General features: G+C 49.7%; 1 protein-coding gene across 1 annotated transcript in view; it reads right to left on the bottom strand.

Moving 5' to 3' along the window:
- Nucleotides 1–935: 935 nt before the first annotated feature.
- The window catches only part of LTN1 (listerin E3 ubiquitin protein ligase 1), a 1,629,727-nt gene continuing 1,608,819 nt past the window's right edge, over nt 936–21,843 (bottom strand). Inside the window, exon 30 of the mRNA XM_069636371.1 lies at nt 936–1,780. Coding sequence (XP_069492472.1) covers nt 1,718–1,780 — 63 coding nt within the window. The 3' untranslated portion in view covers nt 936–1,717. The remainder of the gene's footprint in view (nt 1,781–21,843) is intronic.

Below are 21,843 nucleotides of genomic sequence, written 5' to 3'. Positions count from 1 at the left end.
TCATAGGCATTTATAATGTAAGGTTATTCAACAGTTGAACGGCCTGAAATAGGGCTGAAATAGAGTTGCCATTCCATTTTTCTAGCAAGAAGTAGTAGTTAGAATATGCCAGTTATGTTGGGATCAACAAGCATATCCAGGATTGTGACGTCATACCTGGTCCTTAAGAAACAATGGACAAACCAAATGTTATACTTTAAAGGACCATCGTTCAATATAAAGAATTATGAATTTTCAAAATATGCTTACATTTGGAGTTCAGGTGAACAATATGACAGTAACATTTTGTAGTCCATGCACCTTCTAAGACATAAAGGTAAACCAATACCTACAGCATTTGGAAAAGCCCTCAGCTATCGCTGCAACCAGTCCCCCAGAAAGACGTTGACTGGGTTGCTAACTAATATATTTTCAGTTAGAATACAGTTTTGAAAGATATGAATTAATTCAATTTTGAATTGCTAAAATATGTTAACGAATCAGAGTCAGTTGAGGAAGTGAGCCTCGGGGGTAAAAATATTTGTGTATGGTCCACAAAATATAACAGACCAGGCCAAATGATCTTAAAAGCCCAGTTAAAAGGGTAGAGGTATACATACAAATCTGACAGTGATAATTCAGAGCTCCGAGAAGCTTCATACATGACAGACAGTGGAGCAAGCAAAGGTTTTTAGAATTGAGAGCAAGAAAGTGAAACAAACAAAGGCTCTGCTTTTAATGCTTACTTCTTGAATCAGATACTATGCTTAATGGTACTGAATGCAGCAAAAGGTTTAATGAAACCAGTGTTGCACTTTGTGTATCCACTGTGGTACAAACATCTAAGAAAGTGATCAGAACTGATTCAGTACAGTGGCCTGGCTTAAACCTGGTTTACAAGAGTCGAGATTACAATAAAAACACAATAAAAAAGAACACAATACAGCTCTAGCAAATTCTTTAAAAAGCCAAAATATTATTTGAACATAAAATCATCTGTTGGACAAACAAATAGTAACAGTGCATGTTGTATTTTGTTCGACCTGTGCAATACTTTCAATATAAATACTTCTAGAGCACCCAACAACTCCAAAAGTACTACGAGCACATCCAGAACGACCAATCTGCAGTTGTGCCAGGCACTACACAAGAAATACACACAGCATTTATCAGAAAGTAGGACTCCATAAAAGAATACCACGATAAGCAATTCCAGGATTATATTGAAAATTTAACAGCATTTAAATAGCTCTCATTCTTGAAGAAATAAGGTGCAAATGACAAACCAAAATGAATGACCTATCAAACTGAAATCTAACAAATACAGTAAATGATTCAAAATACTTTTCGTTGCAAGGTTCAGTAAAATAACGCATTTTTTAGGCTGTAGAGTGTGAACAACATGTTTATGCATCAAATAAGTACAAAAATGTACATTTTTACAATCATTTTCCATGTACAATCATTGGATTCAATTTCCCAAAAATCACATCCTCTTCTAAACAGTTTTTATGTTTAAAGAAATGTATCCCGAACAAAATAATCTGCAAAATCTGACTTCAGGATGGATCATCATAAAGGCATCCAGCTTTCATTCAAAGAAAAATGTTCAAATGATGTTCAGATTTCAGATGACACGCTTGTTAAATCAGTGTGCTTTTCATCAGCCATCTTTTTGCAGCATAATGTCATTATATCAACACTTAATGAAAAAACTGAAGCGCCCATTTATTTTATTTCAGAAAAATGTCTCTCGACACAGCGGGCAAGTAGACTTATTGCTGGAGGTAAACCATGTGTACTGGAAGAGAAAAAAAAAGGGTTTACGCATGTTGGCAGATCAGTGTAAACTTCACACTTTGAAAAAGAATATCAGTAGGAAAACTAGCCAACTCTGAAATACACTTTGTGGCTCATTCCAGGGGTGGGGCGGGGCAGGTGGTTGGGGGGGAAACGTAAGAAACAAACTCCATTTTCATACATTTGTGTGGGTAGAGGAGTGAAGAAACCAAGTGTTTCTGCCACCTGTTTTCCTCTCTACCATACAAATGCTTTAGCATTTGCGCGGGCATAGATTTTTCATGCAGGCACAAATGCTGGAGATCCCTATGGGGACCGCCAGTTTTATGCACAAGCATAAACGCAGGCACACCCCATAGGGATCCATTGTACATGCTCACATGTCAGGTAGGTTTATTTGCAATTGTGAATACTGCTTACCATGTGCACATGTTAAGCAGAGTTCACAATTGAAATTAGACCCTTCCCTAGTTGCAAGCATGTCGAGCAGGGTTGCAAACACCGCTCACCATTAAAAGTAAACGCTGCCTGGCATGCAAGCCAGTCAGCATTTACTCACTTTGCACCGTTTACGTTGCAGTCAAATTACAAATTTAAGGAAGCAAAACGTACTGTATGTTTTGCAAATCATACTCAAAGTAGCCCTATCAACTATCACTTTTAAACGAAACAATGTGTAAAAGTGGGCATCTACCCGTTTCTTGTTTTGCAACATTGCCCCAAAATATATTTTTTATCAACATTAGTTTACGAAAAATATACATATAAAATTATAAAATGGTCAAAACATGTAAAAGTATTTGCATCTTTATTACCTCTGCGTACTTTTATTAGTTTTTATATAGCACTTTTACCCAAAGCACTTCACTGGGTGCAAATGTAAACCATACAATGATTGAACACAAACAAATTCAGTTAATTAGGATGGAAAAGCAATAGGCATAAGTATTGTTCTAAGCGTTTAAAAACAATGAGCACTATAAGAGAGAGAAGAATGTCCAAATGAAGAGTTTCCTAGTTTATGGGCAAAAAGAACGGGAAGGGGTGCAAGGAGGACAGAGAGCAGTAAGGAAACAAATGAGGAGCAGAACAAAGAGAACGGGAAGCTTGAAGCAGCGAGAGAAGATCAGAAAGATAATTAGGAACAAGAGTATGAAGACATTTAAGGCAAGACATAGAAAATCAAACTGAAAGCGAGCAGCGATAGTAATCCAACAAAGTTGAGATAAATAAGAAGAAACAGAACAGTCCAAGTTAAATAAGCTACAAGCCGAATAGTGTAGAACAGAACGTAAAGGAATGAGAGCATAGTATAGTAATTTAACATACAGTGAACAACAGAAACTCAACCAGGAAAGAACTAAGATTTGAAGCTCGAGTTTCATAGACGAAAAAAAAAGATGACAAAGTTTCCAAATATTAAAAAGCTGAAAACGACAGGTACAAGTGAAAAAAATTAGTCCATGACGAGTAATAAGTTACTTACCTGTAATTCCTGTTCTCCAGCATTGGTATCTTTCATAGATTCAAAAACTGCTTGAATATTGCTCAGTCAGGCTGGGAGTCCTTGGCAACATTAAAGTATTTGAAATTAAGAAATGCAATCCCTTTAGTGTTCACTTAGTGTTTCTAGGGTAATGTATCCCTCAGCCAATAATCAGTACCCTCCCATAGCTCCTCTCCTGCAGGCCATCTTCAGATTTGCCTAACGCAAATGACAGTGCCAAAATGTATCAAATTGAGCCATATGTGGGGCAGGTGGGAGTGTTGCATGTGCATCTATAAAATATACCAATGTGGGGGCGTGGCCTAGTGCTCATGCAGTGAGGCTGCGTTTAGCTTGAGCTCCGACTGCAGATCCTGACATTGATCCTAAACATGGCAATTTTCAAATAACTCCAGCATGCATTCATCAAGCTTCGCCTGCACCATGGTATCATCAAGCAGCTGACTTGACTTCCCGAAGTCATCCAAAATGGCAGCCAGCATACTCCGTGGGACTCAGAAGAGCCAGGGAGCTGGGTGGAGCCGGCGTGCATTGAGGCAGTGATCGGAGCCACTTGCCAGATAGCGGAGCGCCCGGACTGGGGACCGCTTGTCAGTTGGCGCAATTGCTTAGCAGCCGATTGAATTGGGACAGCAGTGGGGCAGGAAATGTAGCCCTCACTGGGACTCGCTGCACATAAGACAGCACAACCTATCCTGCGATGGTAGCACAGCGACACACAGCACAGATAGGGTAAGCGGGCTGCGAGGGATGCATTTTTGCGGGGAAGCTAGAGAGGCGCGGTACAGGACACCGCAGGAGGAGATACGCGGTTCAGTGCACCCCCGGCAGTCAGAGTTAGGCACCGGCTCCCTCTTGTGCTTGCTCTGGCCCCAAAACAATGACAAAGGACTGTAAAGACTGGGGGGTGGGGGTCTGTACTCCTGCTCTCTATATAGTAGAGGAGAGGCACAGAGGACCCCAGCCAAGATTCTTGATTGTTGGTAGCAATGGGCGAGCAATCAAGGCCTAGTGTCTCAGGAGGTGATGCAGGCTGGTTCTTAAGTACAGTGTAGTCCCCCAGCACACACAAAGGAATGTCCACACACTGTATTAGTTAAAACACAGTCTTTATAGAATTAAGGTTCAAGGTTACATACACAATCACAACTCACTTTGTGCTCAGTTAATCTACAATGCCAAATATATACAGGTCAAAGTGGTACCACAATTATTATCAGATTTCATTAAAGTGCATCAACTGTACTCTGGCCAAATGTTACACAAATCACTTATTAAAGGTAACCAACAATAGACATAGGAGGAAGCAGTTGGTTAAAACAATTGGCAGAATACTGGCCCCGTTACCTAGACACAGTTCTGTGTGGAGATCTCACCCCCCCCCCCGGGCAACCTGGAAAATAAAGATATACTACAAGCCCAGTCCATGCATTGTTCAATGAGTCTTATTCCCTTCAAAACTGTTTTTACCACCCCAATGTAGCTGGAATAGCAAAGTTCCTCAAGGAGTCCTCGAGGGATCCTTCTTGAGTGACTCCCTTCAAAGAAGGAGCCACGGATCGTCGATTGGCCTCAAAGAAAGTGAACTTGGCATCGAGGCGGCAGCTTCGGTCCCAGCAGTGCTCGCCGATGAAGGGTTGAAGACGTCCTGCAAGGAAGAGGCGTACGGGGCACCTCGATGTCAATAATTCTGTACCGCAAAGAGTTTGTGAAGAACTGTGGCCCAGCAAGGGCGTCGTGTCGTCTGGCGTCTCTACGGTCTTTGGATGGCGGGAAACCCACCGGTGGATGCTCCTCAGCGCGTCGACAGCCTGGCCTTCTCCGGCGGGATAAGGCGGTAGGCAGTGCGGACAAGCGCGTCTGGGAATTAAATGTCTTAATCAATGGAGCGTGCGGCTCCGGTCGTCGATGGCACGGCGTCAAGCGGTCCCCGCTGCTGAAAACACAGCTTTGACGGGCCTCCAGCAGTTATAGCAAACCTGCAAACCCTGGTCCACGCCGGTGGACTGAATGTCCGGTGCGTAGCTTCATTCTCCTCGGCGGCCCCCGTCCGGTCGGCAGCCTGTCGAAGGTCTGACTTCCAGGGAGCTTCGGCGAAGGTTAGCGGTGCTCGATGGTTCCTCAGAGCACAGGAAGAGGGCGCCTAACCAGATCCTCTCTTGGATCAGTCTCGACGTCACAGCAGCTTCCAGATTGCAGTAAAGGTAAGGAACAACTTACTTACCTGTAAATGTTGTTCCCCAGCATGGGTCTGGCATGGATTCACATGCTCATGAATATTCCCCGTCGTCAGGCTGGGAATCCTCGGTAAAGAAAAAATCAGTATCAGTTTTGTTTCTGATCTGTCTTTCTCAGTAGTAACCAATCATTGGTCTCTGGGTCATACTGCCCCCAGTCAATGACTGCCCTCTCCCTAAGCCCCGCCTCTGGCAGCCATCTTCAGATTTGGCAGCACGCAAAGTGGCAGTATGACCAAGTGAAGAGCCGTAGAGGCGCAGGAGGGAGGGTTCACATGTGAATCCATGCCAAACCCATGCTGGAGAACAACAGTTACAGGTAAGTAACTTGTTCCTTCTCCAGCATGGGGTCTGGCATGGATTCACATGCTCATGAATATAAGAATACATAGCAGTACACATGCACAACAACGGGAGGTGGCAAGGCTCAACATTAAGCATTACATAAAACTCAACATTAAGCATCTCTTACCTCCCCACCAGGCTCACCTTAAGCGAACAGGTTGCGCAGCACTGCCTGACTGACTCTGGACTCCTCCCTGGAATCCTGGTCGATGCAGTAGAATCTCGTGAAGGTGTGCGTCGACCTCCACGTAGCAGCCCTGCAGATGCACACCAGACAAGAACACCATGGTAGCAGCGATCGCTCTGGTCAAATGGGCTCTCGGACGGCGGGGCAACGGTCGGTTTGCCAACCGATGACAATGCATGATGCAGCCGGAGAGCCATCTGGAAATGGAAGCCTTCGAGAGAGCCTTCCCTTGGTTCACAGGTCCAAAGTTCACAAACAGCTGTGATGTCTTCCGAAAACTCTTCGTTCAGTCCACGTAGAACTTCAGCGCTCTAGCCACATCCAGCGAGTGCAAAGTTCTCTCGGCCAGAGACGAAGGCGACGGGAAGAAAACAGGTAGCACCAAGGGCTCGTTGAGGTGGAAGTCCGACGGCACCTTGGGCATAAACGAAGGGTGCGTCCTCAGCACCACCCTTGTGTCGTGAAAAGTCAAGTATGGAGGCTTGCAGGATAGGGCCTGGATCTCTCCCACTCGCTGTGTGGAGGAGATGGCCACAAGAAACGCGGTCTTCCACAACAGGAATTTCAGCGGCACCGAATGCAGGGGCTCGAATGGCGCCCCCAGGAGCCTGGTCAGCACCACGTCGAGTTCCCACGCCGGGGCAGGGGCCTTCACCGGTGGGAACGATCGGAACAGTCCCTTCATAAATTCCTTCACAAGGCGATGGGACCACAAGGACGCCCGTCCTGTGGTTGTGTTGTATTGGGAGATCGCAGCCAGATGTATCTTGATGGAGGCGTGAGCCAGTCCAGCCTTGGCCAGCGACAGTAGGTACGGCCGCACTTGAGGGGCCGTAATCCGTAGAGGGTTAATCTTATGTGCACGGCACCAACAGAGAACCTCTTCCACTTATGTCCGTAGCACTTGAGAGTTCAGGACGCCCTGGCTTTTGCAAGGACCTCTTTGCAGTCAGCCGGGATATCGTACCCTCCAAACACTAGCGCTGCAGGAGCCAGGCCTGCAAGTTCAGCGACTCCGGGGCGTGATGAAGTATGGCGCCTCCTTCTCTGGAGAGAAGATCCGCGTCCGTCAGCAGCTTGACTGGCGGGGACGCTGACAAGTCCAGAGGTCCGGGAACCAGATCTTCCTCAGCCACGCCGGTGCGACCAGGATCATTCTGCACCGTGACCTCTTGAGCTGGTTGACGAGTCGGTGCAGCAACGGCAACAGAGGGAACGCATAAAGGAACAGGCCTTCCCAGGGGAACGAGAAAGCATCGCCCATGCTCCTCGGCTGGGGAAACCTGCTGGCAAACCTCTGGCATTTGGAGTTCGTCGCCGTCGCGAACAGGTCAACCTGGGGTTTTCCCCATCGTCGGAAGAGTCGATCCACTTGATCCTGACATAGTTCCCACTCGTGGCACGAGCGCAGCTCCCTGCTGAGTGAGTCGGCGATGGTGTTTTTTATCCCTGCCAGATGAAAGGGCACCAGAAACATCCCTTGGGTGATGGCCCACTGCCACAGATCCTGGCCTTCCTAGGAAAGGGCTGGGGATCTGGTTCCTCCCTGCTTTCGGATGTAGAACATTGTGGTGGTGTTGTCGGTGAAAACTCTCACCACCTTGCCCTTGAGGGACGGGAGAAAAGACCTGAGGGCCCAGAACACTGCCCGGAGCTCCAGGATGTTGATGTGGAGCTTCTTCTCCTCTGGGAGCCAAAGGCCTCTTGCGTGAAGATCTCCGGTGTGTGCTCCCCACCCTTCCAGGGAGGCATCCGTCATCACCGTTATCTGGTGGTATGGGGTCTGAAAGTCTGTGCCCGCCGTCAGATGAGCGCGGGTGCCCCACCACCGGATCGCTCGTCGGAAGGTCTCGTCGAGCGGAATCCCGTCCTCGAAGCTGCCCGTCGCTTGGATCCAGCGGGAGTTGAGGAACTCTTGCAGAGGGCGCATCCGAAGCCTGTACAGGCGCACGAGATATATGCAGGAGGACATCATCCCGAGGAGGGACTTGATGGACCCCACCCTAGCCAAGTACGTGGCCAGCAGGCGCTGCACCTTCCCCAGGATGGCCTTCGTCCTTTCTTCCGACGGTGAGGCCAGGCGCGCCACTGTGTCGAGCTTTGCTCCCAGAAACAGTGCGACTTGCGACGGGACCAGGTGGGATTTGGGAAAGTTGATGGAAAATCCCAGGTCCGAGAGCAGCTGGACGGTCTTTGCTGTGTGATCCACGATGAGCTCCCTTGTCCCTGCTCGGATGAGCCAGTCGTCCAGGTACGGGTAGACATGGATCCCCTGCAGGTGCAGCCGCATTGCCACCGGTGCGAGGCACTTGGTGAACACCCTGGGTGCCGACTTCAATCCGAACGGGAGGGCCTTGAACTGGTAGTGCCATCCTTGGACCACGAACCTGAGGAACCTTCGGTGATGTTTCAGAATAGGGATGTGGAAGTACACATCCTCCAAATCCGACGCCAGGAAATCGCCCTCCTCCAGCTGTCCCAGCACGTGCTGGAGGGTGACCATCCATAATTTCTGTGCCTTGATGTATTTGTTCAGCCGTCGCAGGTCCAGAATGGGGCGCCATCCTCCTGTCTTCTTTTTTACTAGGAAGTACCTTGAGTATACTCCGGAGCCCCAGAGCCTCTTCGGGACGAGCTCGATGGCACCTTTTCTGAGCAACGCCCTCACCTCCAAGAGTAGTTGAGGGACGTAATTTTCCTTCCCGACCACGGGTGGAATGCGGGGGCACTTTTTTAGAAATTCGAGGGCGTGCCCCTGGGCCAGGGCGTCCAGCACCCAACCGACGGTGGAGATGGACTGCCACACGCTGACGAACTTCACCAGCCGGCCTCCCACCGGGGTGCTTCGGTGGGGGCCCGACCCCTCTGTCGGTTCAATCTTGTTTGGCGGACGCCTTGCCGCCTTGGCCTCCCTGGCGACGACGGCGGCCCCCCCTCCCCGACTTGCCTCGTCCTCTATAGGCTTCCTGCAACGAGGAGCGGGCCGCTTGGCGGTACGTAGAAGAGCCACCGCCAAATCCCTTGGAGGCACTCTGCTTGCCTCCGGCGCTCCGAAAGGACGGCCTCCGTTGCCGGAGAACGCCTAGGGCCCTAGCAGTCTCTGTGTCCGCCTTGATGGCTTGGAAGGACTCATCCACCGTTCTCCCGAACAAGTTGTTCCCGTTGAACGGCATGTCCAGCACCTTGGCTTGCACATCCTGGCGGAAATCTGTCGCCTTGAGCCAACCTCGTCGTCTAAGGCAAACGCTGTTGCCTAGCTGGCGGAAACCGGTGTCGGCAATGTCCGTTGCCACCGTAATGGCGTGGTCCGACGCCACTTCGCCTTCTTGCAAGATCTCCAGGGCCTCGGCCCTCTTGTCATCCGGTAGGAAGTCCAACAGGGGGGCGATCTTGAACCATAACTCCCTGTCGTAGCGGGCCACGATTGCGAGGGTGTTGGCCACCTTAATCATTGCCGCCGATAATACGTCGTCCCATTGCGTCCAGCTTCTTCCCTTCGCCCTCCGGCGGGGAAGTCGACGTTGAAACCGACAACCCCCCCGCTTTCTTCTTGGCAGCCGCTGAGACGACCGAGTCCGGGGTAAATTGTGCCCTAAGGCACAGAGGGGCCGCGTCGGGGACCCCGTACTACTTCTCGTACCGATCCTTGGCAGGCGTCATAGAAGGGTTCTTGAGAAGGGTGAGACTCTCGTCCCAGATGTCATCCAGAAGAGGCACGGCGAGGACTGACTTCCTCCTGGTCTCGCGCCGTTGGTAAAAGAAACCTTCCTTCTCCTCGGGGCAGAGCTGAAAAAGCTTGGATGCCCTGGCGATCATTGCATGGAAAGATCCGATCTCATCCGACAGGGAGGCCCGAGCTGGTGATGGGAGCTCCGTCCCGTCGTCACCGCTGTCGTCGGTACCCGTCGTGGCCGTGTGTGTTCCCGTGTCATCCCCAGGGACTGGGGATGTGGGTAAAGGCCGAGCAGGCTGCGAGGGCTGAGAAGGCGGGGCTGGGTGGATCCGTCTTCTCTTGTTCTGGGGGCTTCCCGCCGGGACCAGCTCTGGTTCCTCTGCCGGACCTGGTACCAGGTCCTCTGTCGGTGGTAAGAGCAATCTCGTCCTTATCTCTGAACATAAGGATTGTATCGCCAACAAAATGGCCGCCGAGTTATCCTGCGGCTCCGGAAGCGACGGCTGCCTAGGACCCTTGCCAGTGCCGCCGTCACTCTCATCGTCACCCTCGTCGGGATCCCTCCCGTGGGGACGGGCCTCCTCGACGCCCTGCCCCGGCCCTCTAGGACTTCTGCCAACTCCTCCTCAGATTTTGTGTCTGTGTCCACAATGGCCACCGCCACCCCCCCCCTTTTTCCAACGGGGTCTTCACGGGGGTCTTTTCAATGGGTCTGAAAGAGGCTTTCCTCTGTGGAGGCAGGGAGACTCTGGCCCCCAAGGTCGCCTCCACTGGTGCAGCCTCCACAGGCTGGGCCAGGGCCGCCTCGACTCCCTCGATAGAGGCTTTGGCCGGGTGAATCAAGGCCTTCACCGCCTTAGGCATGTTTGAGGCCTTCACCTTGGGGGGAGGGTCACCGCCTCGCTCCCCCTCGGCTGAATCCTTCGAGATCGACCGGGGCCTCTCCAGAGGTTTACCCAGGTTCTCAGATTTCCTCTTCCCCGAACCATAGCGTTGGCTCGTGGTTGATGGTGCCGGGGAAGGTGCGCCCTGCCTAGCAGCCGAAGAGCCCGACCGTTTGGTGCTCCTGGTGCCCGCGGACTCGCAGTGCTTTGCCTTCTGTTGGGCCCCCGTCGGCGGGGCGCCCTCACAGGACTTAGAAGAACGCTCAGACTTCTTCTTCTCACCTTCTTCTCACCTGACGGACTCCTTCCTTCCAGCCAGTTGGAGAGACAAAGGTGTCGGTCCCTGATGGTCCGTTCCGACATGTTCCTGCAAAACGCACAGTCCTTCTCCACGTGCGTTTTGTCCTCATGAAGGCAGTAGAGACATTTTGAATGCTCGTCCTCCTTGAACACATTCTGTAGCTGGCATCCAGGGCAGACACTGAACAGCTTTCCGGGCGTCGAGCTTCCTTTCTCTTGGGCCATGTTCGGGTTGGCCGCAGAAACTTCTGGAATCCTCCAAGAAGTTTAACTCGACAAAATCTTCACCATTGAGGGGCGTAGAAAAATCCGACACGGATCCCCGTTAATCGGATGTAGAGACGGTGGAGCTTGAGGCTCTATTTGACCGAAAAATGAGAAATTCTCTTTGAAAAAGTGCGAAAACGCAGCAAAAGCTCGAGAGCTAAACATGAGGACTCCCAACACTTGAGCGTGTGGTAAAAATCTGAAGATGGCTGCCAGAGGCGGGGCTTAGGGAGAGGACAGTCATTGGCTGGGGGCAGTATGACCCAGAGACCACTGATTGGTTACTACTGAGAAAGACAGATCAGAAACGAAACTGATACTGATTTTTTCTTTACAGAGGATTCCCAGCCTGACGACGGGGAATATTCATGAGCATGTGAATCCATGCCAGTCCCCATGCTGGAGAACCTTCTTCCTCAGGCTAGGCTTCGAGATTCAGCTTCAATGTCAGTTTCTACTTCAGCTTCTGAACGAAGTCTTGCAGTGAGTGGCCCTCAGATATCTGTTGATCTCCCATTCATTCTGCTGGGTCACACTCAGGCAACCAATCACTCAGAAGGGCATTCAGCAGCCTCTCAGACACTCAAAACAAGGAATGTGTATTGGGACAAGTACCCAGCCATTCAACACTACACACTGCATTCATACCAGTTTCGGGCAGGGCTGTCTGAGTCATTGTGTTTCATACCAGAAACCAGACATCCACAACAAGAAGTGCATATTGGTCACACACTCCATTCACCGAGGTCCCACCCACAGGGTGTACCCACAACATACAGTCACTGGGAACACTCCAGCCAGTCTGGCCTAGACTTCACTACAATACCATATATGGAACTTCCACCCAACAGCCAGTTAGGGGGAAGGGACAGAGTCAGGGCTTCCCATGTCTTTGGGAAAATAAGGTAACAGGCAATAGAAAGCAAGAGGCCACAGGGGCCATCTGGTTTCCTATCAGGAATCAACTGATTCCAATGGCAGGACCTGGGTATCCCAAAATGGAGCATACTCAGAACACCTGTCAAATTCAGCATAGAGCTGCCACCAGCCCATACCCTGCTCTGTGGGCCACACACAGGTGCCCAAAAACATACACTAGGGGCACAGGGTTGTAACCCCCACCCATGGGTGCCATAAGGGTATCCCATGGGTCTGTACACCAAAACAAAAACAGGAAGAGCTGCACTGCCAGGAGTCCCACATGGACTCTTGGGCAGAAAAAATACAGTACACAAATGGAAAAGGACTACAGGACAAAGACAGGGAGGCCCTGTCCCTCTAATGCATTTCCAGCATCACAAGGACAGCAAGGGCAACGGGTCTCAACCACTGCCCACACAGCAGCAGGGCCAAACTTTGACACGGATGCCACATACAGGGCTCCCCTACGGCCAAGGCGCACACATTGATTCTTGGCCTCAGGACGCTGCCTCCAACTACATACGAGCTCTCTCTGAGAGCAGACACCGAGGTGGTTTCAAATAGTGGGGCCACGAGGAGTGAGCAACAATCGGCTGCCACACTAGCGGATTACTACACCACCAGACTACTACTCCCACTTGGGCACTGGTTGGGAGGTGGGACCCCTACTCCCGCCCCAACCTCACTGCTGAAAGACATTTGAGGCGACGGGGCGAGCAGATGCTGCAGCGCCGTTGGAGACATTCCCTATAAGACAGTTTCATGAGACTGCTCCCCCACTACCAGGGAGCCTGCCCAAAAGTTTAACACAATATATTTTGCACTTGACAATCAAGCGCATGGTACACCCGGGATAATGCTGCGAACACTACGAGTGACACTCGGCTCTCCACAAGTGGTCTAATGGGCAACTATTATACTACTCATACTGGAGACTCTAGTCATGACCTGATGCCGGTCTGAATTGAAGCACACTCCAGGTTGCTGGTAGCCAAGTTGAGCCCCACAGGTGTGGAACCAGTAACAGACACAGGATTTGAACAGAGTCGGGGCAGCCACAACTGGGTACCACGACAACGATATCCAAATACACAATGTCCCCGGGTCATTATTGTGAGCCATGTCTCCAACCAAGAGCAAGCATAGGGGCAACATCATGGAATCTTTTGCCGGCCTCGGAAAATCCCTGACTATGGACTCAGCAACTGGGGTAGCGCAGGCGGTGGCCCACGTGCCCCAGCTAGACCCACACAAAGACAAAGTGCTTGCAGCCATTGCTGCCCTTCGGTCCTCCCTGGAACACAGAATTGAGGAGGTAAATGTAGATGTGCAATTACTCTGTCAAGACGTACGATCTCTTGCGGAACGGGTGATGACCATGGAAACACTCTTAAAAGACACTGTTCCTGCCACAGATGATTTGGGCATTTGAATGAAAGCACTGGAGCCCAGAAACTGCCTACTTGAACAAAGAACCGAAGATGCGGAGGGCTGCTCCTGCATAAAGAATGTCAGGGTCCTAAGACTTACAGAGGGCACTGAAGGTAGAGACCTGATGACCTACATCGAGAACCTGTTCCTGCAAGAAGTTGGCCCTAGCAAACTGTCACAGAGCTTTGCTGTCGAGCTGGCCCACAGATCCCTAAAAAAGAAGTCCCCACCCCGATCACATCCCCGCCCAAGAATTGCCAAAATCCTGATCTTCAGAGACCGGGAGGTGCTCCTACAATTCTCCAGAGAAGGGCCCAGAGGCAGTGTCCATGTAGATGGACCACAACAACATGGATACCCATAACGACACTCCAAATCATGACGGAGGAGCCTGTGCCCTCTCAAAGACAGATGCCAACATACGTTGATCCAAGCTACCATACAAATGTTTACTGAAAGTAATTTAGAGCGGATCTGCTCCATCACAAGCTGCGCACGGGTATGCCTGAATGAGACAATAAGCAGATGGATTAGCAGTTCAACAGCGGACCAGAGATGGTTTTTGCTACACAGTGTGGAAAATGTTGCTACTTGGCCGGAGAGAGCGACTAAGTCCACTGGCGTCGACTGGACCACCCCGATCCATATGGATCGTCAACACAACATTGTTGTCGACCCACTGAACCAGTGCCAGCGCATGGCACAACCGCCAATGGGCACTGGGTTGCCCGAATAGAACAGATCTGTTGGCCATTGTTTGTACCCCCATGTCCAGGAGCTTCTTGTTCACGTTTTATTTAATACACCCAAATTGTACAAAGATGACTGCCTTCCATTCTGCAATTCACACTGGGACAAGGGTCCAACTAAATCTCCTACTGCACGATCAACTCAGTGCCACTATATGCACCAAACATAGAATTGACATGGTCACTCACACTCCACCACACAAAAAAACGGCGCTTGGGGTGCCATAGGCCATGGTCACAAAACGACAACACTAACAGGTCATGACGCAGAATGTGAGGGGCCTCTGCACATACATACGCAGAAATAGAGTAAAATCATACCTCCAGCGTAAAAAGATCTCAATAGCTGTCCTACAGGAAACCACCTTACGGCCGAAGAGCAAGGAGGAGTGTCAAAATGCTGGAGTGGCGCGTTGTACGGGTCTTCATACTCCAAGTATGCCACAGGGGTGCTTCCTTTGGGTTTCTGACTCGCTACCATTTCAGTTACTGAACCTTGACAAGGCTGCTGGAGGCCGATACATAATTCTGGGGGGCTACCTCGGCAATAAAGAACTATCCATAGTGAATTCCTACTTCCCGAACCATGTGATACCGGCACACATACAGACCCTATGCACACACATTGTCCCACATAGGGACGCCTTTTTCATAGACTTCAACTGTGTACGAGACACGGCACATGACAGGTCCAACCCATCTAGAAGATGCCAATCCCGGCTATGACGGCACTTAACACTGCGGTCACTGATCTATATTTAGTAGTTGTCTGGAGGGAGCTCATCCCCGGGATCAAAGACTACTCCTTTTATTCCTCCCCACATACATTGTATACCAGGATAGACTATGTATTCACCGGCTCCAGTCAAGTACCTGAAATCATGGGTGTTGAATACATGGGCCGCACCATATCTGACCACTCCCCACTGATAGTCTTATGGGACCAAGGGACGCGCCGTACCCCCGTCCCGACGTGGTGCATGCTCACTGACGCTGTTACGCTCACCTGGTTCCCACGGGGGCGTTGACCGGAACTGGGCCGCTGTTATTTCCACCAGTGTGACGTGTAGCGCCGAGATGACTGACTGGACTGGCCCGCTCAGCCTAGTTTGTCTGGCTCGCAAGAATATTCTTCTGCAAAGGAGAAGAGGAATTAACCACCCGTGGAATTGAGTGTCAACCCACCTTCCCCACTCCCGTTGTCTTCCCACTGATCACTCTTGATGTCCCCTCCTTAGTCTCACCTGATGGTTTGGAAGGATGAGCTCTCCATCCTGCGTCGACCGCAGGGGCGCGTTGATGACCAGTTACTTCACTGGCGTAGAGGAATCGGTGAGTTCCAGTATGGACTCTAAAGTCCAATTGTTCATAAGAGTTCAAATGTCTGCTCTTCACTCTGTCCGATTCCTTGCAGGTTGCCGATTAATCCACTCGAAGATTTCCAAATGGCACTCGGTAAGATTCAGGTAAGTCTATTGTGTTTTTCCCCTTAGGGGCCGGGGTAAGGCGATGAAGCTGAGTTGACTGTGCCGACCCGAGATGAGGTGGGACCCCCGTGGTAAATCAGGTAAGTTTTGTGGGGGGTAACTGGTATTGTCCTTGCTTTCTCCCCTTAAGGGCCGGGGTACGGCGATGAAGCAGAGTTGACTGCGCCGACCCGAAATGAGGTGAGTACCTCCCGTGGTAAATCAGGTAAATCCTTGGGGGTAGCTTGTATGGCCTTAGAGATTCCCCTTGCTCACCTTGCTGTCTTTGTCTCCTTAGGTGTCGGAGGGCGGCCGCGAGATGGAGAGAGCGTGATGGAATGCTGAAGTACCGCCAAGCAGGTGAGTTCAGCGCGGCGCCGTAGGAATGCGAAGCAATGCTTCAAAGACTTCTGTTTTTCAGTTCCGTGGCGAAATGGATCAGGATTCAGGTAAGGATTAAAGTTAAAACTCCTGTTCTAACCTTTATCCTTTTTGTCTTCTTGTTTCAGGAGTCCCAGGACTGAAGCGGGCGTGGCTGAAGACTGGAGCTGCTGAAAACACGGTGAGCGTTACGCTGCAGCAAACAGAATAACGCGAAGCACGTGTGGCTGTCCGGGCGTGGTTTAAATAGCCTTGGAAGAAGATCCAGGTAAGTATTCTTCCACAGCCCCACCCAAGTAACAAAATAGTCCCTTCAGTAAAATAGTCCCTCCTAAGCCTCATTTGGCTTGAGTCTTCATGCAGCATGGTCTGCCTCAGGTGAGTATGCAACATGGTCTGCTTCAGGTAAGTTATCAATAATGAGCCTGGCGCCCATGGCGCCAGGACGGACTTTGTCTTTATGAGCCTGGCGCCATAGGTGCCAGGACTGTACCCAAACAGCCCCTAACTGGGGCTTTTAGGCATGCTCCAAGTGGCATGATGCCTGCTTCCCGGGCTGCTGGGCCTGGTCTGGTCTTCCGGGGGCAGGCATCATGACAGACGCGTTATCTGATCTTGCCATCAGAGAACAACTTCGCATTATGCGGAGTTCCTTCCTGAAAGATAACGTCAGCAGCGTAAATAGCTGGGGAATCATTTGGGAAACCTTAAAGGTCGTGACCAGGGGTGAGATTATAGCTGGTGCTGGTGGCATCCGAAAGAAGCTGAGAGGGGAACTCAAGACCCTTGAAGCTAGGGTAAAAGAACTAGAGAGGACGCATCCTGGTAAGCCATCTCTGAGGGAGCGCTTGAGGCGATCCGATCTCAAGGCCGAACTGCATGGGAGAAATTGTCAAAGTTTGATTATGTTACTAAGACGGCACGGACACAAGCAGAGGGAGACAAGTCTGGGAAATTGTTAGCTTGGCTATGTCTAAAAGAACACCCTAAAGTGCCAATCAAGCTAATAATACAGGGTGAATGTGGGGTCCCATGGCTAGCACAGATGGTAATAAATGAAATATTTGCTAGTGTGGGATATTTTTACCCATGCCAATGCGTCCCACTGTACCCCTTTGCCAATGGGGAAAGAAACAGCCAAAAATGGATGCGCCAACCCCTGTGCGCGCAAAAAATCAGCAAAACTGCGCATGGTTCATAGTCACAAAAGGCTGCATACCCCTACCACACACAGTCAAAGTTGGGGTGAAAGCAGAACTCATTGCCGGAAAATGCCAATGGGTGCTGTCACATTTAACATGACGCAAGGCCACAGAATTGGGCTAAAAAAACTGAAACTTTTAAAATGCAGCTTTCCCAACCAATTGCAACTTTCAAAGTGCTGTTTTGGTGCTAAATTCAGTCATTTTCCAAGTGAACTATTGAAGTTAAAAGTGTGCTGAAACCACAGATCATCCAGTACAATCAGAAGAAACCAGGCCTCACTGACTGACAGCAGCTAAGAAGAACAAGTTACTTACCAACTGTAACGTTCTTTCGACTGGATGTTCCTCCCACTATTCATCATCTTATGATATTTTCAGCAGAGGGCGCTGTGCACGAGGTAGTGGCGTTGATGTCCCTCGACGGGCTCCGTACCGTGTCAACGTCACCATCAGTATAAGTAGCTTGTGCCGCGCCCGTTGGCTTCAGTTCTGTTTTTTCGAGGAAATATTAGAGGAACACCCAGGCGTGCCTCATGACAGATGGCCTCTTCGTGAGAGGAAAGTGTAAGTAACGTAAACTGTACTGCGGGGTAGGATGGGAGGGGTGATGAATACGTAGGAGGAACATCCAGTCGAAAGAACATTACAGTTGGTAAGTAACTTGTTCTTCAAATGGATAGTGTCCTCCCACGTATTCCTCATCTTATGATAGACTCCCATAGCAGTGGTAATTTTGGAGGTGGTAGCACTAGTTCTTGTTCTCATGGATGGAATGAAGTACCGCCTTGGCAAATAAACCCTCATTAGAGGAATCATCATCTAAGCAATAATGCTTGATGAAGGTATGCATTGATGCCCATGTTGCAGCTGAACAAATATCTGCTGCAGGGACTCCCCTCTTCAGAGCCACAGAAGTAGCCATTCTCCTAGTGGAATGGGCTCGAAGTCCAGCTGGTTGGTCCTTCCCCGCCAATCTGTAGCACTCAATTATAGCCAGAATGATTCAGCGGGATAAGGTTTGTTTTGTCACTGCTAATCCCAATTTATGACCTGTATAACCTACAAAAAGTTGGTCATCTTGACGTAATTTTGACATTCTTGAAATGTAAAAACCGAGAGCCCTTTTATGGTCCAGTCTATGCAGTCTCTCCTCTTCTTTGCCCAAATGAGGAGGATAGAATTTTGGTAATATGATTTTTTGTGACAAATGGAAGTCAGAAACTACTTGGTAAGAAAGAGGGTTTAACCTTAAGAACCACCTGCTCCTTGTAAACAAGTAGTATATAGAGGTTTACATGGGAGAGCCTGTAGTTCGCTAACCCTGCGGGCTGATGTTCAGGCCACAAGAAGGACAGTCTTTAATGTTAGAAGCTTTAATGGACAGGAGTGCAGAGGCTCAAAAGGTATACAAGTTAGAAACTTAAGAACTAGATTTAAATCCCAGGTTGGGACATGGAAGGGGACTTAGTGAGCCCTTTCAGCAAGTGAATTAATTATCGATGGAATTTTGAAGTAAGAAACCTCTTCAGAGGAGCGCTTGAAAATGGACAGCGCAGCTAGATATCCTTTGATTGTTCCGATCTGGAGCCCCAGATTGGCCAGATGCAACAGGAAAGAGAGCACCATTGGGGTGCCACATTGAAAAGGGTCCACATCCTTATCTTTGCACCAGTTACTGAACTTGTTCCGACGACACCAGTACAAGGATTTTGTTGCTGGCCTTCTGGCTGAAAGCAAAATCTCCATTACGTCATCCGGGAGATCCCAATCCTTGTATCTTAACGTCTCAGAAACCAAGCGTGAAGGTTGAGTGTTTTGACCTCTGGATGGAGAACCCGACCTTCCTCTTGCGAGAGAAGATCCTCTCTGCGAAAGGCGTAAGACGTATTGGAGGGCAAGACTTATTGGAGGGCAGATGGACATGTCCAGAAGGTCTGGGTACCAGGTCCTTCTGGCCCAATCCAGGGCAATTAGGATCATGGCTTTCCTGAACTTTCTCAACCTCCTGATTATTTGAGGAATCACAGGGACTGGAGGAAACGCGTACAGAAGTGGAAACTTCCAGTCCACCACAAACGCCTTTCTTAGAGCTCCTCTCTGAGGAAAGTCCCTTGAGCAGTATTGTACGCACTTCCAGTTTACCGTGGTCGTGAACAGATCCACATGAGGGGTTCCCCAAAGGGCGAAGATCTCTAGAAGGACTTCCTGAGCTAGCTCCCACTTGTGGGAGACTGTGCTCTGCCTGCTCAGAGCGTCTGCTCTCCGGCTAGGTGAACTGCCGATAGATACTTTTTCGTATTGCCCAGAACCAGAGCTGCATTTCCTCTCAGCACAGTGGCAGTGACCCTACGCCTCCTCTCTTGTTGAGGTAGTACATGGCCACCGTGTTGTCTGTCATTATCAGGACATTGTTTCCCTGTACAGAGGGCAGGAAGGCCTTCAGCGCTAGTCTGTTTGCTCTCAGCTCCAAAAGGTTGATGTGTAGTTTGGACTCCAATGGAGACCAACAACCGCTGATTGTCAGATCGTTTGTATGGGCTACCCATCCCGTGAGTGAGGCGTCCGTTACTACTGTACCGGCCATGGTTGCCAAAAGCATTCGCCCTTGAGGATGTTGTTGTTGCAAGCCCACCATAGTAGATACTGAGCAACTGCGCTCAGGACTTGCAGAAGATCCGACATACTCCCTGAGAACTGGGACCACTGAGTTCTGAGGGCCCATTGACGGGATCTCATTCTGAATCTGGCCTCTGGCACCAGAAAATTGCCGGATGCCATGAGGCCAGGCAACCTCAGAAAATCTAAGGCAGGCAGATGCTGGACATTCTGGAACTTTGTTACCATCTGCAGAATGTGGAGAGGTCTCACCTCGGCAGGCGAGGCATTGCCAGAGGAAGTATCCAAAATTGCTTCAATAAACTAGAGCTTTTGGGATGGTATCACGTGAAACTTCTTGAAATTGAGGGAGAAGCCCAGTTTGTGAAGATGATCGACAGTTGTTCCTGAGTTTGTTCGGGAGAACGTGCTCTGCTCAACCAATCGTCCAGGTAGGGGTAGACATGAATCCTCCCTCTCCTGAGAGTCGCTGCCACAACCGCCATCAGTTTGGTGAAAACCTGCGAGGCGGAGGTCAGCCCGAATGGCAGAACTCGAAACAAAGTGAGAACCGCCAAACATGAACCTCAGGTACTTTCTTTGCTTGGGATGGATTGGCACATGAAAGTAAGCATCCTGAAGGTCCAATGATACAAACCAGTCTTGGAGTTCGAGAGCCTGAATGATCTGAGAAAGGGTTACCATCTTCAACCTGTCCTTCCTGAGGAACTTCTTCAAGTTTCTTAAGTCCAAGATGGGTCTCAATCCTCCGTCCTTCTTTGGAATGAGAAAGTAGGGGGGAGTACCAACCCTTGTTCCTCTCCGCTACAGGTACCTGTTCTATTGCACCTTTCTCTAGCAGGGTTAAAATGGTATCAGGTATTAATATCGCCACATATATGGTCGCCGTAAATAATATCGCCGCGAAAATGTGGCGATAGGGGCAAAAGAATTATTTTTAAAAATAAAAATAAAATAAAAAAATTTCGGCTTCATTTTTGTGGCGACATTATTACATGGAACTGTTACAATTTCCTGCAACAGGAATCTGGAATTTTGACAGAGTTGGTTCCCGGTGGATGGTCCTGAGGTCATTTTAGGAAGGGAAGGCAGTAACCTTGAGCTACTGTTTCCAGTGCCCAGGCATCCGAAGTAATACTCCGTCATTCTTTCAGATGCTGAGAGATTCAGCCTCCCACTGGGGTTTTGTATGATAAGACCTCAGAGTGATTTGGAGGCGGTTGAGGGCAAAGATGCTGTTCCTGAGGCTGGTTTCGCATCTCTTCCTCGTCCACTACAAGAAACATTTATTTTACCTCTTTAAATGGCCTGTCCTCTTCCTCTACCAAAAGAGGAGTAGCACCGAAAAGAATGACCTCTCCAGGAAGATGAGCCCGTGTAAGGTTTCTGAGGCTGTCGCATGGAGGTGCTAAGAGATTTAGCTGCCGCTCTTGAGGTTTGTAGAACAGCCTCAAGCCATCAAAAGGCATGTTGAGAAGTCTGGCCTGCACATCTGGTGCAAAGCCAGACTTCCTCAACCACGCAAATCTGCGTGGCACTGTGCTTGCAGCCATGGATCTGCTAATACTATCAGCAGTATCCAGTCCAGATTGGAGACATTCCCCCATTGCCTCCTTTCCGTCTTTGACAATATTCAGGAAGCCTTCCCTTTCCTCACCTTCCGGAATATGTTCAGCCGCCGACGAAATGCAGTCCCACAGTGTATGGGTGAACCTGGCCAGGGTACAGGTGACATTAGTTGACTTGAGAGCGATGCTACCCGAAGTAAAAACTTTAAGGGCCCAAGCATCCAACTTTTTATCCTCTCTATCCAGAGGGATAGATGGATATGCCCGTTTGAATACTCAGGATCAGAAATAGAAGTTCTATACTTCTTAGGAAAATTACTATTTACT

The sequence above is a fragment of the Ambystoma mexicanum genome, chromosome 7p (assembly GCF_040938575.1).
Source record: "Ambystoma mexicanum isolate Mex_15411 chromosome 7p, UKY_AmexF1_1, whole genome shotgun sequence".
Classification (NCBI taxonomy): domain Eukaryota; kingdom Metazoa; phylum Chordata; class Amphibia; order Caudata; family Ambystomatidae; genus Ambystoma; species Ambystoma mexicanum.
The sequence above is the reverse complement of the archived record's forward strand: the minus strand, read 5'-3'. Positions and strand labels throughout refer to the sequence as shown.